Below are 12,553 nucleotides of genomic sequence, written 5' to 3' on the forward strand. Positions count from 1 at the left end.
TTCTCCTGTTATCTCCTGTAACCATCTCCTTATTTGTTCCCAATATTTCTTTGCTTTGGGGCATTGCCACCACATGTGATAAAATGTTCCATCCTTATATTTACACTTCCAAATAGAAAAACAGTTTCTAAAGGGAGGCACAGAATCTTGTTATCAATGCAGGCTATTTCATTTTAAGCATTAAAATATATATATTTCAAGGTAAGTATTAGGTTAGGGATTCTCTCCCAGGGATGGGAAAGAAGGCAAAATCCATTTCAGGTTATTTGCGGATCAGCTCCTTTCATGATTTTAATGCACCGATATATGCCTACCTGCTGTAATTCCTATCACAGTAGACAGGATATAACCCACACTGGCAATCTGGGATACATCATACAAGTGGGAAGCTTGGGTTAAAAACCTAGGAGAAAAATAAATACAGTGGAAGAAAAAAAATAATCAGACAACATTGCCCATAAATAAATAACAAAACATTTCAGGAAAAGCCAAAGATGTTTCAGCACAAAAAAAGGGGAAACTTACAAATCATGAACCAAAAACAGGATCACCAGTCAGAGATTCAGCTGCTGATCTCAGTGGCAAAACAATGCTTGATTTGCCTGGTGAAATTTCAGCTCATTCCAAAATATCTAGGTAATGTTTTACAACGAGGGGTCCTTGGTGCTCTCTGAGCTTGGTGGACTTTTCTGTAGGCGTTTCATTACCCAAACTATATAACATCATCAGTGCTGCTGGCGTTGCTAGTTTGGGTAATTACAAATCACAAATAGAATAATAGAGTTGGAAGGGACCTTGGAGGTCTTCTAGTCCAACCCCCTGCTTAGGAAGGAAACCCTATACCATTTCAGACAAATGGTTGTCCAATCTCTTCTTAAAAACTTCCAATGTTGGAGCATTCACAACTTCTGGAAGCAAGTTGTTCCACTGATTAATTATTCTAATTAAATGTCTGCAAGAAAACAACCCATCTCAGAAATCCCCAAGGACTCTTAATTTCAATCCTGAGCTACAAATATTCTCCCCTTTTTGGTAGTACACATGGACGTCAAATGCTCTAGAAAGCATGCAAATGGGAAAAATGTTTTTCAATCTTCATAAGTTTAAGATGTGTGGACTTCAACCCCCAGAATTCCCCAGCCAGCCATGAGACCAGAATTTCCATTGGTAAGCAAGGTGATTAAGTGACGGGCACTTGATTTTATGACTTTTTTGTCCCAGTTGTTAAGCAAATCACTGTAGCTATTTAAAGAGAATCTTGTGGTTGTTAATTGAATCTGACGTCCCCCACTGACTTTGCTTGCTTCCCAGTTGGGAAGATTGCAAATGAGGATCCATGACCCATAGACTGCAACTATGGTAAACACACTGCCGTTTGTCAAATTTTGATTCCCATGACTTGTAGGGATGCTGCAATAGTTGTAAGTGTGAGCACTGGTCATAAGTCACTGTTTTGACTTTTTGACTCATGAATAGAATAAAATTCTATTTGAGCCACCAGGAAGGGCCTGGTGGCTCAGCAGACTAAAAGCATTGTGATTAACACCAGCTGCCTGCAATGACTGTAAGTTTGAATCTCCCCAGGCTCAAGGTTGACTCAGCCTTCCATCCTTTCTAAGGTAGGTAAAATGAGGACCCAGTTTATGGGGGCAATAAGCTGACTTTGTATAAATATACGAAAGTATGAAGGCTATTGCTTAACGCATTGTAAGCTGCCCTGAGTCTCCAGAGAAGGGCGGCATATAAATCAGATTTTTAAAAAAAATATAGAAGAGAAGAGATGAATAGGAGAAAATAGAATAATAGAAGAGAATGTAGAAGAGAAGAGAAGAAAATAGGAGAAAATAGAATAATAGATTAGAATAGAATGTAGAATGGAAGGGAAGGGAAGGGAAGGGAAAGGAAGAGAAGAGAATATAGGAGAAAATAGAAGAATAGAATAGAATAGAATAGAATAGAATAGAATAGAATAGAATAGAATAGAATAGAATAGGAGAGGAGAGGAGAGGAGAGGAGAGGAGAGGAGAGGAGAGGAGAGGAGAAGAAGAGAAAATAGAACAATAGAATAGAATAGAATAGAGTAGAATAGAATAGAATAGAATAGAATAGAATAGAATGGAATGGAATGGAATGGAATAGGAATAGGAATGGAATGGAATGGAATAGGAATAGGAATAGGAATAGAATAGAATAGAATAGAATAGAATGGAATGGAATGGAATGGAATGGAATGGAATGGAATGGAATGGAATGGGAATAGGAATAGGAATGGAATGGAATAGGAATAGGAATAGGAATAGGAATAGAATAGAATAGAATAGAATAGAATAGAATAGAATAGAATAGAATAGAATAGAATAGAATAGAATAGAATAGGAGCAGAGCAGAGCTATGGGAGTTAAGTGTTCAGCAGAATGATGGCAAGAGGAAAAAATCTGTCTCTGTGTCTAGTTGTTTTGGCATGCAATGCCCCATAGCAATGTCCTGAGGGGAGAAGTTGAAACAGGTTGTGTCCAGGATGTGAGGGATCTGCAAATATTTTCTCAGCCCTCCTTCTGACCCATGCAACACACAGGTCTTCTATGAAAGGCAGGTGGGTTGCAATTGTTTTCTTTTTTTGTTTTTGGTTGTGTACCGAAGTATAGCTTTGGCTACCAACGATGATGTTTCCAAATGGAACCTTAAGACCCAGCAAAAAAAAATAAATCTCTTCTTATATGTAAAAGGAAGGCTGCTCTCCATCCCTCTGAGCACACTCCCAGCAATCCACGCAAGATGCAATGAGTGTGGGAAGCTGGCCTTTAGCTGTGTTGTTCCCAAATGACCCCCCCCCTCACCCTCCCCCAAAGCCTCTTTTAGAATAGGAAATTATTCAAATGGTTACTAAAAGGCCTTATCTCCGGTCAGAAACAGCAAGAAGAATCCAATTACCTCGTTTCCCAGTGCTACCTGCCACACAGGCTCTATTTTTGATCTATAATTCATTTTAATTAAATTTGAATTACCTTGACATTTGGCGGCGAGCTGCAGGAAGAAAATACACATTTGGGGAGAAAGGAAGAGAGGAAGCGCGGCTGCACTTACTCTGCCTGAAAGGCTGTTGTCGCCACCATGCACACCGCCATGATGTAGAAGATGGGGTAGCCCAGCTGCATATTCCCCCGGATGGAAACCGCGACCATGCCCACAACGGCTTTGACGGTAATGACAGTCATGGAACCTGGAAAACCGGCAAGGTAACAACCAGTGGTGAAATCTAAAATTTGTTACTACCGGTTCTGTGGGCGTGGCTTGGGGGGCGTTAATGTGATTGGGTGGGCGTGACCATTTTTTTTTTAACTTTTAAAACCATTTAACCATTCGGCGAAGAGGTTATAAAAAATGCTTTCAAAAGGCTTTGACGATCCCAGCTGAGTTGCCTGATCGGCAGAGGATTTTTTTTCCTTTTAAATGCCTCTGACGATCAGGCAACTCAGCTTGGATCGTCAGAGGCATTTAAAAGAAAAAAAGGGTTTTTTTTCTTTTAAAAGCCTTTGACAATCCCAGCTGAGCCGCACGATCATCAGAGGCTTTTTTTTTTACTTTTAAAAGCGTTTTTTAGGCCGAAGAGATTGTAGAAAAAATGCTTTTAAAAGTAAAAAAAAAAGCCTCTGATGATTGTGTGGCTCAGCTGGGCATGGGGGGGGGCAGGGATTTTTGCTACCGGTTCTCCGAACCACCTGCCTCCATCGCTACTGGATCGGGTGATCCGGTCCGAACCGGGAGCATTTCACCCCCGGTAACAACCCTCGTTTTGCTCAAGACCAACACCTAACAACGGCGAGCAAAAAACAGCACAGGTGGTCTTTGACTTACGGCCGCAATTGAGCCCAAAATTTCTGTGACTAAGTGAGACGTGTTAACGTGAGTTTTGCCTCGTCTTACGACTTTTCTTGCCATAGCTGTTAAGTGAACCACCGCAGTTATTAGTAAGACGGTGTCAGCATTCCAGAAAAAAACCCAACTCCAAGTAAAAACTCTGAAGCAAGCATTTTTCAAAGTTCTATTTACTAGGATAGGTAAACTGGCACATCTGGGAAAACCCGAATCTGAGAGGTCCGGGTTTTCCCTCAGTAAATCAAAACCCCCAAAACCATCCCCTCACTCCTCAGTCGATCACATGCTCCAATCAATCGCCGTCCCATCTCGAGACGTTACTCTGACCACTCCTTCTCCAGATGCAGGATCGGCCTGACCTTGACCGACAGGAAGAATGCTATTATGTCTACAGACAACCCTTCTCCTTAATCCCCCCCTCCTACTTTCCCACACAGGAGAAGGTGGCAGCATGGAAGCTTCCGGCCTAATATGGCTTCCACAGCTAACACATGGTTGTTAAGTGAATCTGATTTTCCCCGTTAACTTTGTTTTTCAGAAAGTCTCAAAAGGAGATCCCATGACCTCGGGACCCTGCAACCGTCATAAATATGAGTCAGTTGCCAAGAGTCTGAATTTTGATCATGTGACCATGGGGATGCTGCAACCTATGTGCAGGTGGTCCTCAACTTACAACAATTAATTTAGTGACGGTTCGAAGTTACAACAGCATTTAAAAAAAGTGACTTATGATCATTTTTCACACTTACGACCGTTGCAGCATCCCCACTGATCAGAATTTGGACACTTGGCAACTGACTCATATTAATGACGGCTGCAGTGTCCCGGGGTCATGAAAATCACACTTTTGTAACCTTTTGAGAAGCAAAGTCAATGGGGAAGCCGGATTCACTTAACAATTGTGTTACTAACTTAACAACTGCAGTGCTTCACTTAACAACAGTGAAAAGAAAAGTCACACAACAGGCTGAAATTCACTTAACAAATGTTTCACTTAGCAACAGAAATTTTGGGCTCAATTGTGGTCGTAAGTCGATGACTACCTGTAATGGGAATTGCCGAGACCCCATCAACAGGAACAAGAACTTAACTTACTCAGCTCTCTCCAACAACTCAAACCTTGATGAATTTATTTTTATCTGGATATTCTTCATGGGGCTTTGTCTAAGGCAGACATCTTCCGGGTGGCTCAGAGTCTTTTTGGAGCCAGCCTTGAAACCCAATAAATAAATATCTTATTTTTCAGTGTATAAGACACACTTCCCCCCACCCCCCCAAAAATGGGTGGAAATGTCTGTGCGTCTTATACAATGAATGTTGGCGAAGCCCTGCCCACCTGCCAGTCCCCACCCACCGGCCTCTGCTCCCAGCAATTTGCCTCCTTGCAGCAAACAGCCTGGTCAGCTTCAGCACAGCCTAATTTAGCACAAGCAGCTGACTGGCGGTTGGATATGCCTCCCGGAATACCACCTATCAGCTGTTCCAGGCTGCGGGGATTTCCACCGCCCATCACCACTGTCGGCACCCATCACCACTGCCGCCTATCGCTGCCTCTGCGCGTCCCATTTTCGGCTTCTACGCACCCCCTTTTCAGCCTGTTCCAGGCGGCAGCAATCGCCGCCACTGCCACTGATCCCACCGCCTGGACCGGGCTGAAAATGGGACATGCTCAGGCCGAAAATGGGCGCATGCTCAGGCCGAAAATGGGAAGTGCAGAGGCCAAACATGGGGCGCGCGGAGGCGGCAATAAGTGGTGGTGATCCTCACAGCCTGGAACAGCTGATAGGCAGTATTCTGGGAGGCAGAGCCAACCACCAATCAGCTGCTTGTGCTAAATCAGGCTGTGCTGAAGCTGACGAGGCTGTTTGTTGCAAGGAGGCGAATTGCTGGGAGGCAGAGGCAGATTTTTTTCCCCTTGTTTTCCTCCCCAAAAGCTAGGTGCGTCTTATAGTCCGGAAAGCATCTTATAGTCTGAAAAATAAGGTAAATACATAAAATTTGACTCCTCCGGGGGTCTTGGATCAGGATTTCTGGAAAATGCAGACCACAAAAGGAACTATCTTTGGGAAAGCTGAATGGAGATTAAACCTCACACCCATCCCGCATGCATGAACTTGCTTCTTTGCTAATCAGAGGCCGAGGTTTAACAATCCAGTTTGTGAAACTGACCTTACGTAAAGAGGAAGAGGAGAAGAAACTTACCAAGGAGGGCTACCAGAAGCAGAATCACCACAATATAGTTTGCTTTCTTCTCCTTGTAGAAATATAAAAGCAGGCAGAACAGAATGATCTCCACCAGCTAAAGAACGAGAACAGAGAAATGACACTGGGTTTGAAATACGGCTGGGTTTCCAAGGTTTCGCCCCCACCCATTCTTGCCTTTGCAGGCTGAAGAGACAGACACCCCCCCCTTTAGAAATGAAATGAAAAAGGGGGTCTCTCCTGCCTTAGTTCCCCAGAAATCTGGGAGCTGGAGTTTGCATTCCAAGGACATATAGTCCTCGAATTACAACCATATTGGAAAATGCCTATTAGGGTCACAAGTTGTAATGGTGGTAAAAGGATTTTACTTTTTTGTGACGGTCATTAAGTGAACACGGTGGTCATAAGTGTAAGCCATTGTTCGCCATGGGCCGGAAGTGCCCGTTTTTAGCAAAACCGCCACAAAATGCAGTCACGTGACTACAGGACACTGCAGATGGCCGTAAATACAGGTAGTCCTCCACTTACGACTGCAATTGAGCTCCAAATTTCTGTGGCTAGGGGAGACAGTTGTTAAGTGAATTTTGCTCCATTCTACAACCTTTCTTGCCACAGTTGTTAAGTTAGTAACACGGTTGTTAAATGAATCGGGCTTCCCCATTGACTTTGCTTCTCAAAAGGTCGCAAAAGGTGTTGATATAGCCCCCAAGACAATGCAACCGTCATAATATGAGTCAGTTGCCAAGTATCTGAATTTTGATCATGTGGCCATGGGGATGCTACAATAGTCGTAAGTGCAAAAAAAATGGTCATAAGTCACCTTTTTCAGTGACGTAACTTCGGTCACTAAATGAACTGTTGTAAGTCGAGCACTACCTGTATGCATTGCCTAGTGCCCCAAATAGAGTCACGTGACTGTAGGGATTGTTCAAAGTTACGACCTACCTGAAAAAGAGGACTTATGAGCTGTGGTGGCGCAATGGTTAGAGTGCAGTACTGCAGGCTACTTCTGCTGACTGCCGGCTGCCAGCACTTTGGCGGTTCGAGTCTCACCAGGCTCAAGATTGATTCAGCTTTTCATCCTTCCAAGGTCGGTAAAATGAGGACCCAGATTGTTGGGGGCAATAGGATGACTCTATAAACCGCTTAGAGAAGGCTGTAAGGCACCATGAAGCGGTATATAAGTCTAAGTGCTATTGCTATTACGATCCAGCTCTAAGAAGGGGAATTCCCCCCAATGACCATTAGGACTTCAGATCTGGGTCATAAGTTCCCTTTTTCAGGTAGGTCATATCTTTGAACAGTCACTACTGTTATCAGTTTAGGAGGCCTGAATTATAGATTAGGTTTCACACATTGCACTAAACATGGCTGTTGTGGTCCGCCAGCAGCCTTCGGAGCTGGCAGCAGAGTCGGACAGCGATGAGGCTGAGGAAGAACAGGAGCCAGTCCTGGAGGCTGGGGACGGCCCGGATGAGGGCTCTGCGTTGGAGGCAGAGATGGGGCCAGGACCATCGGGGAGTGATTTGCGGACTCCGGAGCCTCCAGAGGCTGACGGTAGAGAGGCAGAGGAACAGGAGAAGCCTGTTCCTAGTGCACATATAAGGAGAACTGCCAGAAGGCAAGAGCAGTTAAAGCAAAGAGGACGATTCAGGAATAGGGCCAAGAGATGATTGGCCCCTCCCATAAGGCTTAAAAGACCAGCAACGGCTCTTGGGCTCTTTGTCGGAAAACAACGTTGATAGGCTTGTTCTTGTCTTGCTGCACTTATCTCTTGTCGGCATCTTCTGCTTCTGAACTTTTGCCAAGAGAAGCCTTTGGCAGTTTGCCTAATTATACCAAGGTTGGTGATTAGATTGAAGAATTTGTGCTATGAAGACTTTGTTTTGATTTAGTTTGGACTACGCTGAGAATGAGTTAATTCTCAGCTGTTCTAATAAAGTCTGTTTGTTTGGAATTGTTTGCCTCGAATACTACTTACTTGGGCGTGGGTCATAAAAATGGCTGGCTGGGGAATTCTGGGAGTTGAAGTCCACAAGTCTCAAGATTGGACACCCCTGGCTTAGGTGAAGTGCAGTTTATTTTATCTATTTGTTAAAAGCCGATCCTGCCTTTTCTGCAGGAACTCAGGGCCACGCATTCAACACTCCCTGAGCTAAGCTTCACCCACCACGACAGCACAGCTAAATAGACTGGGCTTAGGGAAAAGGATTGGCTCAAAGTCACCCAGGGAGCTCTCATGGCCGAGAGTTGCTTTGAACCTGGGTTCGAAGCTGCAGCCGGTCCACATGGCATCTTATTCAAACCCTGAAACAGAGGAAGTGGGGAGCATGTTTGGGCTGGCATTGCTGTGTCTGCCATCTTGTTCATGAAACTGTAAACGTAACTCTATGAGGTATTAGGCAGTGCCTCAGTTCCTGAGCAATTATTGTTTTAATTATATTCTTATAATTGTGTGTAATTATTATTTTAATTATATTATCTTGTGTAATTGTTATTTTAATTATATACTTTGTTTATGGAGGTTTTATTACATTGAGGTTTGATTAAAACTGTTTATTCAAAATGGATGAGCATACACATTTTTTAAAAAAAATCAGTAAAATCTTCTGGGGCCACACCTATTTGCTGAACTGCTTCTTTCTGCTGGCAGATTCCTCATTTTTGGCTGTTTTGCTCAGAAAAGTGAAAACCAGCTTCTCTCAATAACACAAAAACTGATCCTCTGTAGTTTGTAAACCCTAGAACAGGGGTCTGCAACCTTGAACACTCAAAGAGCCATTTGGACCCATTTCCCACAGAAAAGAAAACACCAGAGCCACAAAACCCTTCCCGTGCCTGACAATTTCTGGAGCGGCCACAAAACTAGCATACGTAGTCGAATTAAACGTTCTGTTTTCTTCTGAAACTTTACTTTTCTTGGATTTATCCATGGTTGGCCTACCCGAGGTTGAAAAGCTCAATAAATCGTGTGCTGGCGGGTGTCGCACATTGGCGGTCATGACACATATTTTGAGTGACAAGGAGCCGCAGCAGAGGTGAAAGGTGAAAGAGACACATGCGGCTCCAGAGCTGCAAGTTGCTGACCCCTGCTCTACATTATTACAATGAGTTGGCCAACTTGGCTTGTTTAACATACTAGAGCAGGGCTGTCAAACTTCCGGCCCATGGGCCAGATGCATCCTGTGCTGGCCATGCTCGGTTTAGTGAAGGGGGGAAAAGTTCTGATGCGTCACGTGATACCACCGTGACAATGTGAGTTTGACACCCCTGCACTAGAGCTACCAGTCCAAGAGCTTGTGTTTAAACACAACTATCTAGGCTGGATATTGGGTAAGGATAGCAATAGCCATAGAACGTAGACTTATATACCACTTCACAGTGCTTTACAGCCCTGTCTAAGTGGTTTACAGAGTCAGCATACTGCCCCAGCAATCTGGGTCCTCATTTTACCAATCTCGAAAGGATGGAAGGCTGAGTCAACCTTGAGCTTGTCAGGATCGAACTGCTGGCAGTGGGCAGAGGGAAGGAAGGAAGGAAGGAAGGAAGGAAGGAAGGAAGGAAGGAAGGAAAGAAGGAAGGAAGGAAGGAAGGAAGGAAGGACAATACCAATAGACTTAAGACCTATATACCGCTTAGATTTATATAGCACTTAGACTTATATACTGCTCTCTAAGCGTAGGCAATCAGCCTATTGCCCCCAGCAATCTGGGTCCTCATTTTACCAATCTTGAAAGGATGGAAGGCTGAGTCAACCTTGAGCCACTCAGGATATCTAGAGATATCTAGGGATCCATTGTAACTGCAGGTCTAAAACTCAATTTGGGATCACATCATGTTAAATCATAATGTTACCTAATTGGTTTGACTTACCGTATTTTTCAGAGTATAAGATACACTTTTTTCCCTCCTAAAAGAGGCTGAAAATTTGGGTGCATCTTATACTCCAAATGTAACCCCACGTGGTGCCCAAAATGGCTACCCTGAACAGCTGCTGCCTTCTCTTACCCCTTCCGTGCTTTGCCTGCTTTAGTCACTGGAGCTCCCTCCAAGGATCAGCTGTGCTTTTCAAGCTGTTTTTCAGCCCCAACGCAAGCGAAGCGATCTTCCATGCTTTGCCTGCTTTTCTAATTTGCTGCTCCCTCCGAGGATCAGCTGTGCTTTTGAAGCTGTTTTTCAGCCCCAACGCGAGCGAAGCGATCTTCCGTGCTTTGCCTGCTTTTCTAATTGTGGCTCCCTCCGATGATCAGCTGTGCTTTAGAAGCTGTTTTTTTAGCCCCAACCTCAAAACCGGTGAGTGAACTAATGTGCTGAAACTGACCAGGCTAAGGACTAGTCAGATGAATACCTGGTAGGCAGAATTTTTTCCCCCCTATTTTCCTCCCAAAAAACTTAAGGTGCGTCTTATACTCTGAAAAATAGGGTAATACAATCTATTCATATATCATTGCGATTTGCAAATCATAGTTTATGGCAAGGGGACAGTCAACTTTTTGATGCCTGAGAAACACTCTTAACAAAATTGGAGCTGACAATGACAGTATTGTGGGGAGGGTTGTTTTGTTTCCTAAAAGCATTGGATTCTTGATTATTTTAAACGACAGTCATCCCGTTTCAGAATTTATCTTTCTGAGGATAAGAAACCTGTCTGTTTTTTTTGCCAGCACCAGATTGCATACAGCTCTGAGGCTGCCCATCTTTGCTTTATGGTTCAATTTGATATATGAACTCGGCTCTTCTGACCCACCCACCCTACAAACCAATTAAAGCTAAAGCTCTAGATCAGCATTTTTCAAACTTGGCAACTTTAAGATGTGGGGAAGCCTGCTCCCCAAATTCCCCAGGCAGCCGGCAATTCTGAGAATCAAAAGCCCACGCCGCTTCAAGTTGCCAAGATTTGAGAAACCCTCATCTAGATCAAGGAACCACAGAGCAAGCACAAAACATCACTTATTGGCCTTAGGCCAGTGGTGAAATCCAATTTTTTTTACTACTGGTTCTCTGAGCGTGGCTTGGTGGGCGTGGCAGGCAAAGGATACTGCAAAATTCCCATTTCCTTCCCACTCCAGGGGAAAGATATTGCAAAATCTCCATTCCCACCCCACTCCTGGGAGGATAGTGCAAAATCCCCATTCCCTCCCCACTCCGGGGCCAGCCAGAGGTGGCATTTGCCGGTTCTCTGAATTACTTAAAATTTCCGCTACCGGTTCTCCAGAACCTGTCAGAACCTGCTGGATTTCACCCCTGGCTTAGGCCTCTAAATGAAACGAAGCTGAGGAGGAAGAGCACAGATTAGACTCGATTAAATGGGTCACTTTACCATATACAGAAGGAATGGCCAGCTGACCAAGTGCTTTCTGATGTTCTCTCCTGTCATGACTTCATGGTTGTTTGGTCCAAAGGTGATCAGCAGATACGTCCCAACAATGGCTAAGGCACAGCCTATGAAGGACAAAACATAACGCCCTTTGGCAGGATGAAGACAGGAAAAGCTGTGTTAGTGCATTAATTCGGAGACCTACAACCGCTCTGAGTTATACACATGCATAGCAGTGGCGAAATACAATTTTTTTTACTACCGGTTCTGTGGGCGTGGCTTGGTGGGCGTGGCTTGATGGGCGTGGCAAGGGAAGGATACTGCAAAATCTCCATTCCCTCCCCACTCCTGGGGGAAGGATACTGCAAAATCTCCATTCCCTCCCCACTCCTGGGGGAAGGATACTGCAAAATCCCCATTCCCTCCCCACTCCTGAGGGAAGGATACTGCAAAATCTCCATTCCCACCCCACTCTGGGGCCAGCCAGAGGTGGCATTTGCCGGTTCTCTGAACTGCTCAAAATTTCCGCTACCAGTTCTGCAGAACCTGTCAGAACCTGCTGGATTTCACCCCTGATGCATCTGGGGACCCCTGCACTAAATAAATGGCTGTAACTTGAGGGCTACCTGTGTGTTATAATTAAAACAATTAGCAAAAAAAAAAAAAAAGGAAAATGGAAGAAGGAAAACGGAAGAAGGAATGCATCCCAGGGATCCGGATGTAAATTAACAAGGACAGCGCTGCCCCCTTTTCTTCTGGCTATCCAAGATGAGAAACCAACATAACCCTCCAACCCATCCTTCTGAAATAATGAAAAAGTAGCCAGCTACCTCCAAGCTGGTCCTAACAAATTAGCAGGTACGAAAAAAGCTAAAATAATAATTGCAATTTTAAGGGAGAGAGGAGAGAGTGCCAGAAATCAATTCTTGTTGATTTGTACAATCCATGCAAGAGTCAAGCAAGGGAAGCAAAGGTAAAAAGAAACGTGCTGAAGACGGGCAGTTCTGAAAAAATGCATCCAGCCACTTACTCAAGAAGTCTTTAGGTTTCCATTTTTCCCTGATGAATATGACACCGATGATTGCACTTGCTGCATGAGAAAATAGCAAGCAATGAGTTTTGCTGATGCTAGAGACAGCTGGTCTGATTAGTTCAAGC

At 44.2% G+C, this 12,553-nt stretch overlaps 1 protein-coding gene across 3 annotated transcripts in view; it reads right to left on the reverse strand.

The window, feature by feature from the left end:
- The window catches only part of NIPAL3 (NIPA like domain containing 3), a 34,631-nt gene that overhangs the window by 7,580 nt on the left and 14,498 nt on the right, over positions 1 to 12,553 (reverse strand). For 2 of the 3 annotated variants that reach the window (XM_034413476.2, XM_034413477.3), the window contains exons 5-9: positions 12,426 to 12,485; positions 11,399 to 11,544; positions 6,079 to 6,175; positions 3,085 to 3,220; positions 315 to 403 (exon numbers count right to left, since the gene is read on the reverse strand). In XM_034413476.2, the coding sequence (XP_034269367.1) occupies positions 315 to 403; positions 3,085 to 3,220; positions 6,079 to 6,175; positions 11,399 to 11,544; positions 12,426 to 12,485 (528 nt within the window). The remainder of the gene's footprint in view (positions 1 to 314; positions 404 to 3,084; positions 3,221 to 6,078; positions 6,176 to 11,398; positions 11,545 to 12,425; positions 12,486 to 12,553) is intronic. The other variant, XM_034413478.2, reaches the window with a different exon arrangement.

Source organism: Pantherophis guttatus, chromosome 10 (assembly GCF_059756535.1).
Source record: "Pantherophis guttatus breed Tessera chromosome 10, ASM5975653v1, whole genome shotgun sequence".
Classification (NCBI taxonomy): Eukaryota; Metazoa; Chordata; class Lepidosauria; order Squamata; family Colubridae; genus Pantherophis; species Pantherophis guttatus.